The following is a 20978-nucleotide window of genomic DNA, read 5'->3' as shown; positions in this document are numbered from 1 at the left end:
CCTCTGGCTGTCAAGGCTGAATCCCAAGGCGACCACTTTGCCTCGGATTTGGTGCTGATGGTTAATGTACTTACTGCTGAGTCGGCATCAGTCAGTTTCCTCAACTCAGGGCAGCCCCTGAGGGAGGGAGCAAAGCCTGAGGGTAGTTTAAGTAAAAGAGGGAAAAATGAAGAAAACTGAAGAGAGTATTGGCATAGCAGACATTTGCTTTCTAACATGGAAGGGAAGGGAGAGAAAAAGAAAGTCCATTTCTCATTACTTTTATCAGCTCTTTTCTCTTTTTCACCCTCTACACATGTCCCATTATTTAGTCTTCGACCTCCCCTCTACTCCTCTCCACTGAAACACCAGTGCATGGACTTCTGCTTCCCCCAGACAGCATGGCCATCCCCCTTCTCTTGCCTCCTCAACAAGGGGCTAGTCACGGGTCGTCTCAGCCACTCAGTCAACAGAACCCGGTGGATTCTAATGAGTCAGAAAATCTAGGCCTTTCTCCTTTCAGCTTGCCTGCCTCTTTGGAGTTTCTTGTTTCCCTCAAACTGTATAATGATTGTATGAGTCTTCTTTTATAAGGATGGTGCTTTGGGCGTATCATTTGTAAGGTGATGCTCTTTGAGCTGTTTCCCCAGGAATCTGAGTCATGTGCACGAATCAGGCACTCCTGCTTGGTCTCCCTTAAGGGCGCTGCTCAGGCTTGAAGTGGCTGGAGCTGACTGGTCCCAGAGAGAGAAGGCACAGCACTGAGTTAAACATTCCACTGCTCAGGAATCCAAGTTTGAGTGTCTCATACTGGCATTTTAGGCCCTCCAAAAGTTTAACTTAATAAACCTAGCCATCCTTGTTACTTTCTGGGCCTTCTTCTTATCCTATATCCCATATTTTGATTTCCCTTATATTTTTCATTCCTCTTAATTTTCCCACATAGAATGTTATGTCTCTTTGGTTCTCTATATCTGAAAGTATGATTTATATACACTTTATTCTTTCATTCTCTTTGTAGTATCATTCAGTCCTAGCAGATTAGCCAATGTGTTATCTATTTGTCTGTCTCCCTCTCTGTCATTTTTTTATGGACATCTACTAATGACTCTCTAGTCTCTACCTCCATCTGCTTTTTCCTCTGAGCTCTAGTCTTGTGTTTCTGCCTTAACTTGAATTGTGCCAAGAAAGCAGGCAGCCTCAGGGTGGCACCGACCTTCCCAAGGGAGTCCCTGAGTGGAGTCAGAGAAGAAATAAGGAAATGAGGCCGTTTCAGTTTTGTATAAATATTTCTGGGTTACTGAAAACCTGTTGTTTTTTCCACTGACCTGGCTGCATTGCTGGTCTGCACAAATAAATCAAGGTTAGCGATTTCTTGCTCATCTCTTTTCCCTGTCTCTATCCCTACCTGAGTAGGCCCTTAGACTAACAGATGGAGGAATTTTCTCCCTTAGTGGTGTTTATGAGTTGAGACTGTAATCGAGACAGTTGCCGGCAGTAAAGGAAGCCCTCTCCCTGTTCCTCACAGGCACCTGCTTGAGGGGAGAGAACGGGCACTCAGTGTTACCTGCAGGCATCTCAAGCTGAAAGCAAACTCTAAACTCCAGTTCATTGACTTCTCCCCGTACCTGCCCTTCCTCGTATAACCCCACGCATGTTAAAAATATCACTTTCTATCTAGAATCTTTGATTCTACACTCTTTACCACTCCTGTGTGCATTAGCTTATTAATTAGTTTGATGACTAAGAAAAAGGTTCAGTTCAAAAGGGGCACCTGACCTATTATGAGACACAGACATGTCAGCAAACCACCACAGTGCAGCGTGACGTGTGAAACATACATGAAGGATGTGGGTGGCAAAGGACAGGGAACAAAGGGGCAGGTGTAAAGCCAGTTGGTCACTTGGCCCTGCTGACTTTAATTCCTGAATATCTCAACCCCGACACCCAGCTCTTCATTCTGGCCTCTTCTCTTTGTTCAGCTCTTATCTTTTGCCTAAACCTTTACTTATAGACTCCTCTTTAGAACTGGGCTCCCTGCTCCAGTGCTTCCTCCATTCACCCCTCTATTCCTTGTTTAACTTTCTCAAAACTGGATCTGTTCCCCTGAACACATCAAGTTCAACGTATCACACCTCTTACATGGTTCTATCTGGCATAGCCTTTCCCTCAGTTTCCCATACTTTACCTGTTGAACACCTATTCATCCCCACATGTCACATCCTCCATGTCCAAAGTGCTCAGATTGTTGAGAGTAGATGAATGTATCTGAACACTACCATTTAGATTCTTCCAAATATCGTGGAATAACCACAGCTTTGCAATGCGAGTTTCTCTCTTTCTCTGATCATGTAATCAAAAAACCCTGCACAAACCCTCTAGGTTTGTTTTATATGGGAACTGTCTACATTACTACAGTTGTCTCCATAGCCAGGTCAGAGAGGGTTGCTCTCCTCTCTGCAATAATAGTGGGCCCAATGAACAAGGATAACCCAAGTGGGCCTTTCATCTATCACATCAAGCTGCCCAGGGGACTTTCACATTGCCTGCCTCTCTCCCTCAATATGATAGCTGCTATTCACATGGAACTGCTTCCTTGACTTTTCATGAGTCTTTTAAAGGAACTTTCATACTCTTATTTAGGCAGTAGGCTTGGGAAATCAAGATATGAAGCATGCTTAATATAGGAAAAGACCTTGCTCAGGTGGCAACCTTGAACCCTGCAACTCAGCTAAAATTGCACTGACTGTAAGAGACAAAACTTCCTGGAGGCTCATGGATAATTTGTGTGCAAAGAATTATAGAGTATAACAAATAGCTTATGGATTCAGGTGTTTTACAGAATTAGCTAATTTTAAGTCAGGTACCCAAAGACATCTGAGAGAATAAGACTATATCCATAAAGTCAAGAAATGACTCAACAAAAAGTAATCATTGTTCTCTTTAAATAGCAGTGTATGTCAACATACATTATCATCTTTTACTTTTTCTAGGTCTTTTAAGGACACTAGTGAGCCAAGAGAAGTTAACTGTGCTCTGTAACAGAGGGACACAGTGAGCTGGGGTCAGCTGAATAGAGCAAATAAGAACATTGGACACCAAGTTATGTTTCCTTGTTCATTGTTGGGCTGTTCCTGACATCTTGGAACAAAAAGTCCCCATTGCATCTAGGACTTCAGGAGTGTTTGCTGATGCCTTGTTAGTAAAGTCCATGGTGATGAGAGTTGAAGAGTGAGAATTTATTCTGAGAATTGGAATCCCTAATTTATTCTTCACTCTTTTCCAGTTGAGCCTTTTTTCCCCTAATTATTTTTATTATTTGCCTTTCCAGGTAGTGCCAGACAAGACCCAGATAAGGTTGCAGTAGCCATAATTGATGCCATTGAAGAATTTATTCAGAGAAGATTAGTCCAGTCTATGAAAAAAGTTAAAGTTGTTATCTTTCAGCCTCAAGTACTGGATGTATTTTATGCCAATATGAAAAAAAGAGAAGGACTTCAGGCTTCTTGCCAACACTCTGTGATGTCTAAAATTGCATGTGAGTTGTTCATTTTTATGAAATAGATGTTCCTAATATTGATGTCACAAGAGAAACAGCTATCCTTTTTTGGTAGTTTATTAGCTTTTTTCCAGTTTTATGGAGATATAGTTGACATACATCTCTGTATAAGTTTAAAATATACAACATAATAGTTTGACTTAAATTATTGTGAAATGATTACCATGATCAGTTTCATCCATCATCTCACATAGATAGGATAAAAAGAGAAAACAAAGAAGAAAAGAAGAATTTTTTTTCTTGCGACAAGAACTCTTAGGATTTACTTTCTTAACAGCTTTCATATACAGCATATAGTAGTGTTAACTACAGTCATTAAAGAAGGTTTTTGGACCCAGTTCCAATGTTTGTGTGGAGGCTTTCCTGTAGCCACAGGCAATTCTCAGACCCCAGCAGGGTGTCTGAGGATTCAACTTCTTTTTGACATCATATACTCAGAGATGGAATCAGATTCCACAGGCAAAGGGCTCTCAGTGTAACAAGATGGCCCTCGACTTTCGATGCTAGTCACAAGCCAAATACTGTATACATGAGAAAAATATTTGGCCATTCAATATATTTTTTCTGATAAATCACAATATCATAGTCATCATTCTGTATATTACATCCCTGGTACTTATTTACCTTGTAATTGGAAGTTTGTATCTTTTGACTACCTTTCTCCAGTCTCCTCTAACCCTTGCCCTCCAGCTTCCTAGTGACCACAAGTCTGATCTCTTTTTCTATGAGATTTTTTTTTTCAAATTCCTTATTATCAGTTTGTCTTTCTCTGTCTGATTTGAAATTAGCTAATCTTTAATGAACTATCACAAAAAGAAATTAAGAAAACAATCTCATTTATAATTGCATCAAAAAGAATAAAATCCCAGAAATAAATTTAACCAAGGAGGTGAAAAACCTGTACTGTGAAAACTAAAATATTGATGAAAGAAACTGAAGAAGATACAAATAAATGGAAATATAGTTTATGCTCATGGATTGGAAGGATTAATATTGTTAAAATATCCATACTGCTTAAAGCAGACTGCAGATTCAATGCAATCCCTATCAAAATTCCAATGGCACTTTTCACAGAAGGTAGAATAAACAATTTTAAAATCTGCATGGAACCACAAAAGACCCCAAATAGCCAAAGCAATCTTGAGGAAGAACAAAGCTAGAAGCATTATACTTTTTGATTTCAAACTATATTACAAAGATACAATAATCAAAACAGCTTGGTACTGATAAAAATAAACACATAGATTAATAGAGACCAACACCCTAGAGAGCCCAGAAATAAACCCATGCACATATGTTTAATTAATTTACAACATGGGAGCCAAGAATATACAGTAGGGAAAGGATAGACTCATCAATAAACAGTGTTGGGTGCTTGCTTCAGAAGCCTATAAACTGGACAGCCACATGCAAAAGAATGAAACTGGACCACTATCTTACACTGGACACAAAAATTAACTCAAAACAGATTAAAGACTTGAATATAAGACTTGAAACTATGAAACTCCTAGAAGAAAACATATAGGTAAGCTCCTTGACATTGGTCTTGGCAATGATTTTTTTTTAGATTTGACACTAAAAGTACAAACAGCAAAAGCAAATATGAGTAAGTGTAACTACATCAAACTAAAAAGCTTCTGCACAGCAAAGGAATTCATCAACAAAATGAAAAGGCAACCCACTGAACGGGAGAAAATGTTTGCAAATTGTATATCTGGTAAGGTGTTACATCCAAAATATATAAAGAACTCGTACAACTCAATAGAAAAAAAAAAAGCAAACAATCTGATTTTAAGATAGACAGAGTATCTAAATAGACATTTTTCAAAAAAAAGATATACAAATGGCCAATAGGTATATGGAGAAGTGCTCAACATTATTAATCATCAGGGAAATATAAATCAAAATCATAATGAGTGATCACCTCACATGATGAACAGCTATTGGCAAAAAGACAAGGGATTTTCTTGGTGGTCCAGTGAAATAAAAAGTCTGCTCTTCCACTGCAGGGGGCACAGGTTTCATCCTGGCTGGGGAACTAAGATCCCACATACCATGTGGCATGGCAAAAAAGAATATAAAACTTCTAGAAGAAAACATAGGTGAAAATAAATGATAAAAAAAAAGACAAGAAATAACAGTTGTTGGTGAGGATGTGGAGAAAAGGGAAAACTTGTGCTCTTTTGGTAGGAATGTAAATTGGTATAGCCACTGTGGAAAACAGTATGGAGGTTCCTCAAAAGATTAAAAATAGAAATACCATATGATCTAGCAATTCCATTTCAGGGTGTTTATCTGAAGGGAATGAAATCACTTTCTTGAATCCATGTTCATTGAACCATTGTTTTCAATAGCCACAACATGGAACCATTGAAAGCTGAATTATAAAGAAGATGTTATATATATATATCGTTAAATATATATGTAATGAAATATTACTCATCCTGTCCCTATTTGAAAGGAGGATACATCCTGTCCCTATTTGAAAGCTAGGCTTTTCCCACCTTCATAGCTTTTAAAACACCAGTACTGTCAAGAGGGAGGGGAGATGTATATATATGTACATATATGTATAATGCAATATTATATATAAAATAAAATATTATATATATAATGAAATATTACTCAGCCATAAACAAGAAGGAAATCCTGCCACTTGAAACAACATGGTTGGACCTTGAGGACATTATGATAAGTGAAATAAGACAGAGAAAGACAAATACTCAATGATAGCCCTTACCTGTGGAATGTTTAAAAAAAATACTGAACTCATAGAAGACAGACTGGTGATTGCCAGAGGTAAGGTGGGTGGTCATGGTGGGCAGAGGGGAATGAGAGGTGGGTGAAATGGGTAAAATTGGTCAAAAGAGTAAAAACATCCAGTTATAAGATAAGCAAGTCCTGGGAATGTAATGTACAGCATGGTAACAAAGAAAGAAAAAGAGAGAGGGAGGGAGAATGAAAGAAAGGAAGGAAGGAAGAGAGAAAGAAAGAGAAATAGCTAATCTTCTTTTCTTTTCTTTTTTAGCATTTTTGGGCTTCTCAAGTAAATCTCCCAAAAAACAGACTCTGATTTTAGAAAAGAAAACGGAATTAGCAGTTTTTCAGGTGTGTGGTAGAAATGCAAAAAGTGTGGAAGACGCTCTCTTGTGGATGCAGGACCTCATTCAAAAGGAACAGTGTCCCTACAGCAGTGAAGATGAATGTATCAAAAACTTTGATATAAATGAATATAAAGAATTGAATGAGCTTCAGAAGAAGCTAAATATTTCTATTTCCTTGAACAGAGAAAGACCTTTGATTGAGGTTTCTGGAATTACCAAAGATGTGATACAGGCTAGAAATGCAATTGAGGACATGATCAAGAGAGTTAGACTGTCCAAAGAACAGGAATCTCTGGCAGATCGTACCAGTGATTTTGTAGAATGGCAATATAAGGACTATAATAATACATTTCATAATTTTGACAAAATAACCAACATGCAATTGGAGGATGCAAAGAAACAAAAGAGAAAGACAATTGCTGTCAAAGTCAATAATCAGAGCTACACAGTGGACTTGAAGACATACACTGCTACAGATGCAAAAGGAAACAGCTTATCTGTTGAGCGCCATACAAAATCTGAAGGTAAATCAAACTTTCATGCTTGCTGTCCATTACTTTACGCCTGTTTTGTGTGTTGTACATACATCAAAATGTTGTTCAAGTATATAAAATCCAAGTAACCCTCATGGAAGAAAATAGAAAACTTGGTCTCTGGGTTGAAGAAGCTTACACTTTGGCCAGGAAAATACAGCATGGGTGCACCCAACAGCTGATCATTATTATCTTCATGGTAGCAATAGTCAAACGTTGCATTTGTTCTTTTTTTTTCTTTTTAGATCAATTTTATTAAAAAAAAAACACAAAACCTATTTTATCCAGAACTTTCCCCTAACTGATTAATATGGAAACGTGCAAAGAAATCTCTTAACATTTAAAGTATATGTTTCCCCTCAATTAAGACAATATTGCTTTTTTTTATTCCTATTTGTGTTTTGCTTTCCTTTATTCACTTCATTAAAGTGTCTACTAGCTTAGCTTTTTCAACCAAGGTTTTTTTCAGGATAGCTCTCTGATTTATCTATGCCACTGCTTTCTTTTTTTTTTTTTTATTAATCTATTTATTTTAATTGGAGGCTAATTACTTTACAATATTGTAGTGGTTTTTGCCATACAATGACATGAATCAGCCCTGGGTTTACATGTGTTCCCCATCCTGAACCCCCCTTCCACCTCCCTCCCCATCCCATCCCTCTGGGTCACCCCATTGCCCCAGCCTTGAGCATCTGTCTCATGTATCAAACCTGGAACGGTGTTCTGTTTCACATATGAGAATATACATGTTTCAGTGCTATTCTCCCAGAACGTCCCACCCTCACTCTGCAGTTTACAAGCTTCCTGGAGTCAGTTTTGCTGGGGGGCGGGAGTGGTGGTGGTAATGGCTGCTTCAGTCAGGAAAGGGAATGCCATGGGCTGTAAAGTAGCCTAAGGCTTTCTAGAACAAAAGGAAAACAGAGTGGGCGCCCGGAGTCCGTGACTGATGACTGAGTGGATGGGGAGCCGGTAGGGTCTCCCAGAAGTCACTTCCTCCTCTGCCTGAGGATACGAATCCTTGACACAAACATCAGGAGGCCGCCTTCAAGGTTCCCGAGAAGGGAAAGCTTGTCTCATGTGGACAGCTATTCCTGCCTTTGAACCACAAAAATCCCCCACTGAAAACTACTAAATGGCTTTCAGTACATGGGGAGATCGATGTGAACGAATTCCGCAGACTCTGAGCAGCCCCGGGGAAGTGACTAGCTTGTTTAGCAGAAGGGGAGACAGAGCTGCCGCCCCCAGCCTGCCACACAGCCCACCTCCCACCTACCCGACTCTTAAGGCCGCTGCGAGGGATAGTGAAAGAATGGATTTGGAGGATCGGGTAGTGGTGGTGAGTTCTGGCAAAAAGCCATGCGTTTGTAAGCAAAACATTAATGACTATTTATTGCAAACATTGTGGGAAAATCATTTATATTGTAAAATTATTAAATTATGACTGATTAGAGACTGAGAAGAATATGTGAGTTATACTACACCAAGAGTTCTCAAATCTGAGCATGATCAAACCTGTAAGATTCACGTTCTACCCTTGGAGATTTTGATTCAGTAGATGTGTGAGAACTTTTTTTGTTTGTTTGTCTTTGTTGTTTTTGGCTGCTGCTGGGTCTTCACTGAGGTAAGGGGGTTCTTTGTTACAATTCGTGGGCTTAATTGCTCTGCAGCATTTGGACTCTCAGTTCCCTGACCAGGGATTGAACCCATGTCCCCTGCATTAGAAGACGAAGTCTCATTCACTGGACCACCAAGGAAGTCTCTTGGGAGGGTTTTTTTAAAACAAGCATTATATTTGGTTCTTATTTGGGTTATCTGTGGTTCACATTTTGGAAACCTTCTTCTAGAAAGATAAGAGGCTTCTTGTACACTTCAAATTAGGAGATTGTAAAACAAGAGCACAAATGATAGTTTTTCAAAGCATACCAGGAATGTGGACTATGTAGATGAGGCTTCTCAGGTGTGAGGGAGTTTTCAAATGTCTGTTTTGCAGTTGAGCTGCCCCCATACTGGAGTGATATGAAGCAGCAGAAAGTCTGTGTGGTTGAGCTACAGCCTGATCATCCAGAATACAAAACTGTGGCAAGCAAGTTTCATGAGACATGTGCACACTCCATCATAGAGAAGGTAAGCCTTCTGCTGACATGGAGATTCTTCATGGTGGAAAAAGGGCTGTCGTGGTCCTGGATAAATACATTTTCATTCACATCACATTTTTTTTACCCAGAATTAGAATATTTTATGGTAATTAGGTTTTAACTGAGTCATTGAGATTCTTGTGTTAGTTATTACAGTATCACATTAGGTTGTAATATGATATTATAACACTAAAGATACATATTTACTTTGTGAAGCAAGCTAATAAAAATGCCTAAATATGGCTCCTGAGTTGGAGTTGATAACTAGCAAACACAACAGAGAGACACAGGGAGGCTCCTCAGATCAGGATTGTATGCTTCTGCACCACCATTCACAGATCAACAGCGCCCTCTTCCTTGATAATCCAGTGGTCCTTTCCTTATTCATTTCCTTTATTTTGGCATCTTCTACTTTTAAATAGTAGTTTAAAAAGTTTGCTTTTTGAAATTATTTTCTCCTTGGATTTGTAGGGCAATATTATTTTGATGCTTTCGTCTCCTTCTTTAACTAATTTTCCTTTCATTATCTCCGGTATCTGTTGCTCCTCTAAACCCCTAATCCTAGGTTACCCACAGATTTATATGTTGGTATTCTGTCTCTGCTGGAGAAGGGAATGGCAACCCACTTCAGTAGTCTTGCCTGGGAAATTCCATGGACAGAGGAGCCTGGCGGGTACAGTCCATGGGGTTGCAAGAGTCACACATGACTGAGCAACTAAACCACCACCACCATTCTGTCTCTGCACTTTACCAAGGATTGTTTTTACTCTTCTCACCTGCAGCTATTATTTCAGTGTTGATAGTTCTCAAATCAGCATCATCAATCTAGATCTTTGACTCAACCCCTGGAACATACTCCCAGTGGCCTAAAAAATATCTCCGCTTGAATATCTGTCTGCTGACTCAATTTCCCTAAAGCTTATCTCATCATTTCCCCTTCCTTTCCACTTTCTGTCCTTGATTCCATCACTTTCTGAGAAAAGCTAGAGATCTTTGAGTGCCTTCCTTTCATCCATAATAACAAGTCTTTCAATAAGGCCTGTATTTTCTTTCTCTGCAAATTTTCTCTTATTCTCTTTTTGCACTGCCACCACTCTGTTATTCATGTACTTAAGTGTTGATAATAATAATTCAAAAAAGATTTGCAGTGTCCTACAAAGCTATACTTCAAATAACATAAATCAATGAAGAAAATGGACAAAAAAAGAGGGTAGGGAAATTAGTTTCCTAATACTATTAGTACCATTCGTTTACAAAAATACATAACATGTATTTTATGAGATCCTAGATAGTTACTAGAAGAGGCCCTCAAATTTGTCCTTGTGCTTCCTAGTAGACAATGCATAGAAGTAAACACTCAACTTTAAGTTTTATAATGTCTATAAATCAAAGAGCAAAGCATTTGATTAGAAGACTTAGTTCTTCACAATACTGAGACTGACTCCTGAGCGAGTTCTCCTGTGAATAAGTACTAGAGAATATCTTCAAAGTCATCCTCACAATGAATTCAATATCAAATTTTATGCCAGTGTATTTTTTTTTAGTCTCTCAATATAGGAAGGAGAGGAATAGGTGAGAGAGATTAAGAGGTACAAAGTTCCAGTTGCACAGTAGTGGAGTCACAGGTATGAAATGTGCAGTGTGGAGAATATAGTCAATAATTATGTCACATCCTTGTATGATGACTGATTGTAGCTGCACTTATTATGGTGATCATTTTGAAATACATGCAAGTATTGAATCACTATGTTATATAATAGGAACTAGCATGGTGTTGTAGGTCAATTATACTGCAAAAATAAACAGACTCATCATAGAGAAAGAGATAAGATTTGTGGTTGCCAGAGGCAGGGGGTACCAGGAGATGGAATGGGTTGAAAGGTAGGCAAAAGGTACAAACTTGTGGTTATCAGATAAAGGAGTCCTGGGGATGTCATGTACAACATGATAAATATAATTAACACTGCTTTCACACACTATGTCATGTGTGATAGTTGTTGGGAGAGTGGATCCTAGAGTTCTCATCACAAGGGAAAAAATTGTTTCTATTTCATTAATTTCACATCTTTATGAAATGATGGATGTTCACTGGACTTGGGGTGATTATTTCATGATATATTTAAGTCAAATCTCTATGCTGTACACCTTAAACTTATACTGTGCTATATGCATGAAGACTACATCTTGATAAAACTGGAAGAAAAAATAAGCTTGCCAAATAGATAGATAGATCCCTCTATATAAACCTGTTGAGCACAACAATTCTATGTGGTACCAATAAAATGTAATTCAAATACACAGTTCAGTGATGATCTGGTTCTGGGAGAAGTTTCATTCAAAATACCAATTATAGTCCTCTGGGGGTTGGGCTCTGGCACACTGTGATGAGATGCCAATTCTAGATTGAGCAGGATCACCCAGTTGACCGGAAATGTTTGCAGTGGGCCCAGAAGGCTTACCATGTGTTGACAGACCTTCACGAGAGAAATGACTTCACTCTTTTGTAGTGGAACCCTTTTTTCAAATAAAGTCTTAAAAAATATATATTTGTTATTTGTTTATTTTTGACTGTGCTGGGTCTTCATTGCTGCGTGCAGTTTTTCTCTAATTGCGACGAGCGGGGGCAACTCTCTAGTTGTAGTGTCTTCTCTTGCTGAGGAGCACAGGCTCTAGGCACACGGGCTTCAGTAGTTATGGTGGATGGGCTCATAGTTGCAGCTCATGGTCTCCGGAGTTCTGGCTCAGTACTTGTGGCACATGGGCTTTGTTGCCTCACGTATGTGGGATCTTCCTGGACCAGGGATCAAACCCATGTCTCCCGCATTGGCAGGCAGATTCTTAACTTACTGGACCGCCAGAGAAACCCTCAAATAAAATCTTATGTGAAATCTCGGTCTATGACACCAGTAAAAGCAGAGCTTTAGATTGTACTTAAAGCACCTCTGTGGACGTATCTGTAGTACAAAAACACTAACATGAAAAATGAGTGGTCTGTCATCCTCCATGACTGCCATGTCTTGTGACTAAGATTTTTTAACACTCGTGAACTTCCACCTAGATTCAACAATTTTGTAACATTTGCTTTCTTCCCCCTTGCTCTCTGTTTTTCCTGAAACAACTGAAAGTAGGTTGCAGGTATCATGACACTCCTAAATATTTTAGCACATGTCTTGTAAGAATAAAGGCACTCTCCTAAATAGCACAAATATCATTATCCCATGTAAGAAAGTTAGCATTTTTATTTAATAATATCCAATAGAGAGTCAATATTCAAATTTCCCCAGTTGGTCAAAACAGCTTTCTTAGAATGTCCCCTCAATGCCTGCCTCCATCTGGATTCACACATTGCACTTGGTCATTATATTAATATCTCCTTCATCTCTTCTGATCTAGAACAGTACTCCTGCATTTTTAAACATTATTTTTCATGATACTTAAACTTTTAGAAGAGTTTAAGCTAGTTGTGTTGTAGAATATTCCACATTCTGACTCTATCTTGCCTAGATTCTTTAAGAATCCAAGCAGTTTTCTTATAGATTCTAATGTGTCTGATTCCTCAAGGAATCATTTAAGTTACTCTTCTGTCCTCTTTATTTCTGGTAAACTTAGAGTTAGGTTGAAAGTCTTGCATAAATTCAGATAAATTTTTGCAAGAGTATTTTTTGCAAGTAATGTATCAAACTTTTTATTTTTATTGAACTATGAGCATAATTTTAAATAATTATCTTTCAATTAAAAATAAAGTTTAAAAGAATAGTTTCAAAACTCTATATGAATAAGATTTTAAGGCTTTAAAAAATGAGTAAAACAGGGTTTCCTTGGTGGCTCAGTGGTAAAGAATCCACCTGCCAATGCAGGAGACATGAGTTTGATCCCCGATCTGGGAAGATCCCATATGCTATAGAGTGGCTAAGCCCTCGTGCCCCAGCTACTGAGCCTGCATGCCCTAGAGCCTGTGCTCCACGACAAGAGAAGCCCCCACAATGAGAAGCCTCACCCCCAGCTAGAGAGTAGTCCCCACTTGCCACAACTAGAGAAAAGCCCTTACAGTGACAAAGACCCAGAACAACCATAAATAAATAAAATTATTTTTTAAATGAGTAAAATGAGTAAAATTTAAAGTAAATAGAAATAAAATGGAAGTAGACAGTTTTAGATTAAAAACTTAGTTGTAGGCAAAAGGAAAAATAAAATTTAAGATTATAAACTGGATCAACAAAAACATAATTGTGAAACAAATCGCCAGTCCAGGTTCGATGCATGATACAGGGCGCTCGGGGCTGGTGCACCGGGATGACCCAGAGGGATGGGATGGGGAGGGAGGTGGGAGGGGGGGTTCTGGAAGGGGAAAACATGTACACCCATGGTGGATTCATGGCAATGTATGGCAAAACAAATACAATATTGTAAAGTTAAAAAATAGATAAATAAATTAAAAAAAAAAACATGATAATGCTGAGACTTGGAACTAGTGGGCAAACTATCTTAAATAAGAAAACCAAAACTGAAAAAGTAAAACAAATAAAGGCACGTGATAATAATGTCAGACTTGAGAGTTCTTTGAACTAGAAGATTCTGACCGCATAGAAGCTTCACCTTGTGCCTAGTCATAAGGGTCCTAGCCCCCTTCGCCCACCCCTCACTCTTTCCCAAGTCAACCTTATGAAACTGCCACTACCTGGTGATTAGGGGGATGTAGAAACTGATCTGAAATCCAAGGCTCAAGGAGTTTCCACCATGATCCTGGAGGCCAAAGAGTATGGTCAAAGCATGGCCACTTTGGTCTATAACCAGATCCCTTCCCATTCCACTCTTCCAACTGGACCAGAGATTAATTTTCATTAATTAATTTCCTTCTTGCCTAGACACTCTAGTTCTTCTCCCCGTTAGAACATGGCTAGATAAACCACTATCCAGGACCTGGGGAGGAGTGCAGCAAAGTGACAAAGTGAGATAGATGGCAACAGGAGCAGTTAGAAGCTGGAGAGGTTTTGGTCAGCCAAGTTCATATATTGAGGACTTAACATCCTAAACATTGTCTGCTCTCATATGGTGCATAAAAGATGTTGAAAATTAAATGAATATTCTTACCTAGGCCTATTTCTCTGAAACTCTAGACCTAAAAAAGATTTCTGAATGCAGAATGTGTCATCTGGCATTGAATTTGCTGTTTATTGTAATCTGTACTTAAGAAAAATAGTGGTCATGTTTCATCTCCTGTATCTTGCCAAGGGCTCTTGGCACTGACAGGAAATTTTTCCTTACTGACTTGCAGATTGAGAGGATTCAGAACCCAGGCCTCTGGAAACACTATCAGACAAAGAAAAACAACATGGATACCAAGAATGGCCAGATGACCAATGAGAAGCTGCTCTTCCATGGGACAGATGCTGACTCGGTGACACTTGTCAACGGAAACGGCTTTAACCGCAGTTACGCTGGAAAGAATGGTAAGGAAGCACGTAATCTGGCTGCTTCAAAGGAGGTGTCAGCCATGAGAGTCCAAGCTGGCTGGGGACAGCGTCGATGGCATTGTGTTCTCTCATGGTTGGGGGCTATATGACGGCCTAAGTTTTAGGTTAGACTCAGTATATTTCATCCCAAAGGGACTGACTGGCCCTCCAAGGTGGAGGAATGATTTTTAAAAATTAAAAACACACAAAAAACTTTTTAAAAGAGGCTTTAGAGAGAACCAAACATTATTTTTAACATTATTTGACATATTGGATCAGTGTGTCAAATTATAGACTAATTGGAAATCCTTAAGGATGGTTTGTTTTTCTCATCACAGCTACGGCATATGGAAAGGGAACCTATTTTGCTGTCAATGCCAGTTACTCCGCCAATGATGTGTACTCCAGACCAGACGTAAACGGGAAGAAGCATATGTATTATGTGCGAGTACTCACTGGACTCTACACACTCGGAAACAGATCATTAATTGTGCCTCCCCCAAAGGACCACAGAAATCCTATTGACTTATATGACACTGTCACAGATTGTGTGCAAAATCCAAATTTATTTGTGGTATTTTATGACTATCAGGCTTACCCAGAGTACCTCATTACTTTTAGATCTTAACATTTTGGTAACCTTTGCAGAAGATATTTTTTATCTATACATATCTAACTGTAAAGCAATAGTTTTTTTTTTCTCTCTTAACAGCTTTTTCTAAGATCAAAGAACCTTTGTCACTGAAATCAGACTTTCTCTAGCCTCTCTTTCATAACTGGAATAAACCTATCTTGAGAGCAATAAATTTGAGAATTTAAATCTGATAACTGTTAGCACTGTGTGTCCTTAATCATGGACATCAAATCTGTAGAAGTACAGGTATGTCATTTCCTTCCAGGCAGGAGAAAATAACACTAATCTTAAAGGCAGGGGACACAGTGGTGCAGTTTCAGCTGCCACTGACAGACATGTCAGGACCCCATACTGCTGCGGGGAGCATAGTATTACCAAGTGGGTGGGGTTGCTGTCTTCTCTGGGTGCAGGAATGGTGTCTGATTTTTTTTATCCCTGGGCTGAGGTCTGTGCCTAATGTACAATGGATGCTCTACAAGTGTTTCATAAACTAAGAATGAAGAAGTCCCAGACTCCTGACCAACGGGAACCATCTCTTCAACACCCTTGACTTTGCTGCAAACTGAAGAGATTCCATCACAGGGAACTGTATTCTTCTCAAACCACCTGTGACACATGGCACTGCTCTGGTCAGGGCTCTGGGACTGCGGTGTTACAGCCCCTGCACGGTCCAGGGGCTGGGGTCTAGCTTGGGGGCTAGGTGAATCACGTCCCATGGAGTTGTGCAGTCTAGCAGCCCTGTCTCCAACTGGTCCTTTTCCATGATGAACCCAAATCTGCCTTCTTGTAACTTCTATTCGTGGTCTTAGTTCTGCCCAGCCGAAAAAAAAGGGGGTAATGCCTGCTGTGTCTTCAGCATGAAATCCTTATATTAAGATTAAATGAATCTAAGTATATTAAATAGCTTATTTTCCTTGGCAGCCTAGCTTTTGATGATTTTAAAGCCTTGGGCATAAATAAACCAAAGGAATTAAGCAGTCATATTACTAATTTGCTAACTCTGTATCTATTGGATAGTAATCAAAGTTTCTTTTATAACTTCCCTAAGTAAATTTCAGATTCAGACATTATTGAGTGCTTAAATTGTACCACATAGTATAATAGGTGCTTTCACACAGTGTTTATTTTATTCCCCAAAACACTCTTGTAAGAATTATATCCCCATTTTAAAGTTGAGGAAACTGATGCTTAGAGCGTGAGAAGCTTCCTTGCCTGAGTTCCCCTGCATAATAGCCCTGAGAGCCAGCGACTGAATCTGGGTCTCTGTGTCATCAAGCCCCTTGATCTTCCTCCTGTAGAACATGGCCTCTAGATTAATGTTACTGACTCAGGAACATCTCAGAAAATGTGTGTATTATCCTCATATTTCCATGGTCTTGTCCTTTCTGGCTTTGGTTTTCACTGTAGAGGCTCTTCATTTTGAAGTTCTGAAGCCCAAGAGGCCAGAGCTATGCCCATGAGGAGCCAGGACAGATGGTGAACTTGGATGGTAGGGGTCACCAGGAGGACAGAGGCACTCTGTCTTGGCCTCAGGGAGCAACTCCTGCACTTCAAGTAGAGGAGGTTGAGGGGCCATAGTGGCCGCTTCATTAAACACAGACGTCTTGAAATTTTTCTTGCTGTTGCTGTTTTTTAAGTGGATTGGCAAAGACTCCTTATTGCTTAGGAGTGGCTTCTTAGCAACTGGCATCTGAACTTAGGCTTGACAGTGAATATAAGAAATAAAATGGAGAGATCTGCAATCTGCTCTCTTGTTCTCCAGGGGTTTGGTTAACTTAGGCAAGGCTGAATATCAGGGTGTACTGCACCAAGTATGACAGTGATGCAGTCCATATATGTTACAGTCACCCTCAATCTAAGGAATACATTATACAACAAAGGGAACATGGCCAATATTTTATAATAACTATATATGGAGTATAACCTTTGAAAACTGAACCACTATATTGTATATATGTAACATATAATATTGTGTATCAACTATAATAAAATTTTTTTACAATAAATATCATCTCTTACTTTTTGAATAAAATACTTGGAAGATGTTATTTGGTGATTAAACATCTTTAGCCTTAAGGGCAAATACAGGAGAGCCTGATGATAAACACAGGTCACTGCTGATAAAAGACCACAATTAAACATGACAGCATCCAGAGATCCTCAGAGTATTAATAACATTCAATTGAAAGTTACAGGAAGGGCACCAGTACAGCTTTAGCTCAGCAAATCTGAAGGGCAAATTTGCCCTTCAGTATTTAGCAGTAGCTAACTATAATATATAATATTTATATAATAATAAATAAATATATAAGTGATATATATAATAATTATACAATAGCTATGCTATTTAGTAAGGAGAGCTAATATTTTAGTAAGGAGCTATTTAGCAGTAGCCCCTGCTAAAACAAGCCCACTTTGAACCTGTGATACGTCTTGGTGGTCCAGGGCCAGAGATTCTTAAACTTCTTTGCTATTTGAAGCACCTGAGGTGCTTGCTGAGACTACAAATTCTGGCCCATCCCAAAGGAGTCAGATTCTATAGCTCTCTAGAATGGTATCTAGATATATGCATCCTCAGTAAGCCCCTCAAATGATTCTGATATCCCTCATAATCAGAGCTGCTTAGGACTTTCATGGGTCTCAGGCACTTTTGCCTTTGTGGGCCCCTTACTCCATGAAAAGTTGCTACTGCATTGGTATAAACATGAATATATCGAAGTTGGATTCTTTTTTTTTTTAACAAACTAAAACATTTTTGTAGACCTTAAAAGCTCAGGCTCCCTAGCTATTGCGCCTACCAGATAGGTCACCCTGCTAATACCTAGATACTGTAACTTTAGGTGTAACAACTTCAATCCCCCTAACCTCTGGATGGGGCTTCCCAGGTGGCACTAGTGGTAAAGAACCACTTGCCAATGCAGGTGATATAAGAGACGTGGTTTCGATCTCTGGGTTGGGAAGATCCCCTGGAGAAGGGCATGGCAACCCACTCCAGTATTCCTGCCTGGAGAATTGATCAAAGTATTTATTTAATAATTGATTTCACTCATTTGGGCATGCTTATTTGAGAAATACAGGATGAAATGGACCCCTACTTGGTGGCTGACAACCTCCCCCTTTCATTATCTTTTCTCCCTCTTATAATTCCCATTTGCAGATAGCCAGGATCTCTTACTGTGTCATAATCTCTCTATATATAAAATTAAGATATTATCTCCCAACATCCATTTACATTTAGAATCCATTCACATCAATGTCTTAACTCTCTACCCAGGTCTCTGTATGCCAAAGACTATTACCTTTAACGGAATTCAATACATTGACTCAGAACAGCTTTCAAACTTTTCCAACCCACCTACACTAAGAAGTACATTTTATGTCAGGCCTAGTACACATAAAGATATAACTGAAAAGTTTTATGAAACATACTTACCCTGAAAAAAATGCTTCCTGGACAGTTTCACAAAATACATTTACTACTGAATTCACTGAAATTATGTCCTCTGTTTCATTAAAAAAAATCCTGGTCTCACCGACCAAATTGGTTTTATGACTTGCTAATGGGTCATACACAGAGTCATAAAGAGTCAGATATGACTTAGTGACTTAACAATAATGGGTCACAATCTACAACTTGAAAAACAATGCTCAAAGAAGTAGCAAAAATAGAAAAATATTTGGAGGGAGGAGATGAGGGAAATCTCCGTGAAGATGGGTATGTGGGAATTCTGGGTGAGGGAGGGGTGCATGCATGCTCAGTTGTATTGATTCTCTGCAACTCCATGGACTGTAGCCCACCAAGTTCCTCTGTCCATGGAGTTCTCCAGGCAAGAATACTGGAATGGGTTTCCATTTCCTACTCCAGGGGATCTTCCCAACCCAGAAGTTGAACTTGCGTCTCTTGCGTCTCTTGCATTGGCAGGTGGATTATCACTGAACCACCTGGGAAGCCCATGAGGGAAGGGGTGAGGGAATTTTGAGTGAAGGAGGGTGTGGGGGAGCTCTCAGTGTAGGGAGGTGTAAAAAAAAAAATGTATCTGAAGACAAGGACATGTCTGTTTCTGCAACAGGGATATATCTACTACAGATGGGGCTTCCCAGGCTGCTTAGTGGTAAAGAATCCACTTGCCAGTGTGGGAGACCAAGCAGACATGGGTTTGGTCCCTGGGTTGGGAAGATCCCCTGGAGAAGGGAATGGCAACCCACTCCAGTAGAGTCAGACATGACTGAGTGAATGAGCATGCATATACTGCTACAGAAAACAGACATCTTATACTCGGCCACAACATCCTCTGCCCCAATGATTTTGATGGAGTATTGGTCAGCAAGGTCTCCTTTTTCAAGTGTTAGTCGCTCAGTCGTGTCTGACTCTCTGTGACTCCATGTACTATAGCCCACCAGGCTTCTCCGTCCATGGGATTCTCCAGGCAAAGATACTGGAGTGGGTTGCCATTCCCTTCTCCAGGGGATCTTCCCAACCCAGGAATCAATCCCATGTCTCCCCCTACTGCAGGCAAATTCTTTTACCATCTGAGCCACCAGGAAAGCCCCCTTTAAAAAAAATCTACTCAAATATTTAAGGAGCACCTACCATATGCTGGGCACTGATCAAGGCTCTTGATCAAAACCAAACTCCCATTCAGTGACATTCTAATTGCCAGCAGTCAATCTTCTTAGTGACTTTGTGTATCTTTTCTATGTGTTTTTCATGGTTACTGAGATCAATCTGTTTTTTAAAATTCTTACTTGGACAGTGATGATAATAATTATCCCTACATCTTGCAAATGAAATGAGAGTGGGATTAAATTGACAAAACAAAGCTTTTCGTTAGTTTCAGGAGTCAGCAGCATTTGGTCATTTTCACTGCAGGGCTGTTGTCCTTAGATGTCCCAGCTCCTTCCACAAAGAGGCCCCCACCTGCTTTTCTCCTGATGGGTACTCTACACTGGAGCACAGGGGTTAACCAGTGAGAATCCTACACACGTGAGAAGTGTGGTCACTTCAGGTCAAGGCGAGAATTCACCCTGCATTTGAATTAAGAGGCTGGCAACTTAGAACAATCACAAATTGTCCCACATCACCTTACTACATAGAGTCAAAAATATCTATTGAAATGAGCAACTGCAATCCCTCCCTCTGCCAAAAATAACAAAAGACAGAATTCACCCAGTGGATGCCCGGCAAAACCAATACAATATTGTAAAGTTAAAAAATAGATAAATAAACTAATTAAAAAAAAAAAAAGTTAGCAAACTTTTTCTATAAGGAGTTCCAGTGAATATTTCCAGCTTTGTAAGTCATACCGCCTTTGTCACTACTCAACTCTGCCACTGTAACCCTAAAGCCACTACAGACAATATGTAAATGAATGGTATGGCCGTGTTTCAATACAACTTTATTTACAAAAACAAGCAGCAGGCTGACCCCTGCTTGAGGCTGATGCAGAGACTACTTCCTGTTGAGAACACCAGGAGCTTACCTTTGAGACAGGCTGAAGGTATGAGATGGGAGAGGCAAGGCAAAGGCGCTGAGTAAAGAGGCATACAAATAACAAAGAGCCAGGCTGCCCAAAGAGCAATG

General features: G+C 39.5%; 1 protein-coding gene across 5 annotated transcripts in view; it reads left to right on the top strand.

The window, feature by feature from the left end:
• LOC145538896 (protein mono-ADP-ribosyltransferase PARP14-like) overlaps window positions 1-15588 on the top strand; it is a 45216-nt gene extending 29628 nt beyond the window's left edge. For 4 of the 5 annotated variants that reach the window (XM_081571779.1, XM_081571778.1, XM_081571775.1 and 1 more), the window contains 5 exons: window positions 3311-3517; window positions 6567-7166; window positions 9166-9299; window positions 14586-14760; window positions 15102-15588. In XM_081571779.1, coding sequence (XP_081427905.1) covers window positions 3311-3517; window positions 6567-7166; window positions 9166-9299; window positions 14586-14760; window positions 15102-15391 — 1406 coding nt within the window. In that variant the 3' untranslated portion in view covers window positions 15392-15588. The remainder of the gene's footprint in view (window positions 1-3310; window positions 3518-6566; window positions 7167-9165; window positions 9300-14585; window positions 14761-15101) is intronic. The other variant, XM_081571776.1, reaches the window with a different exon arrangement.
• Window positions 15589-20978: the final 5390 nt, after the last annotated feature.

This window comes from Giraffa tippelskirchi, chromosome 2 (assembly GCF_054371585.1).
Source record: "Giraffa tippelskirchi isolate mGirTip1 chromosome 2, T2T-mGirTip1v1.2.pri, whole genome shotgun sequence".
Lineage (NCBI taxonomy): Eukaryota > Metazoa > Chordata > Mammalia > Artiodactyla > Giraffidae > Giraffa > Giraffa tippelskirchi.
This window is presented reverse-complemented; position numbering and strand designations above follow the sequence as displayed.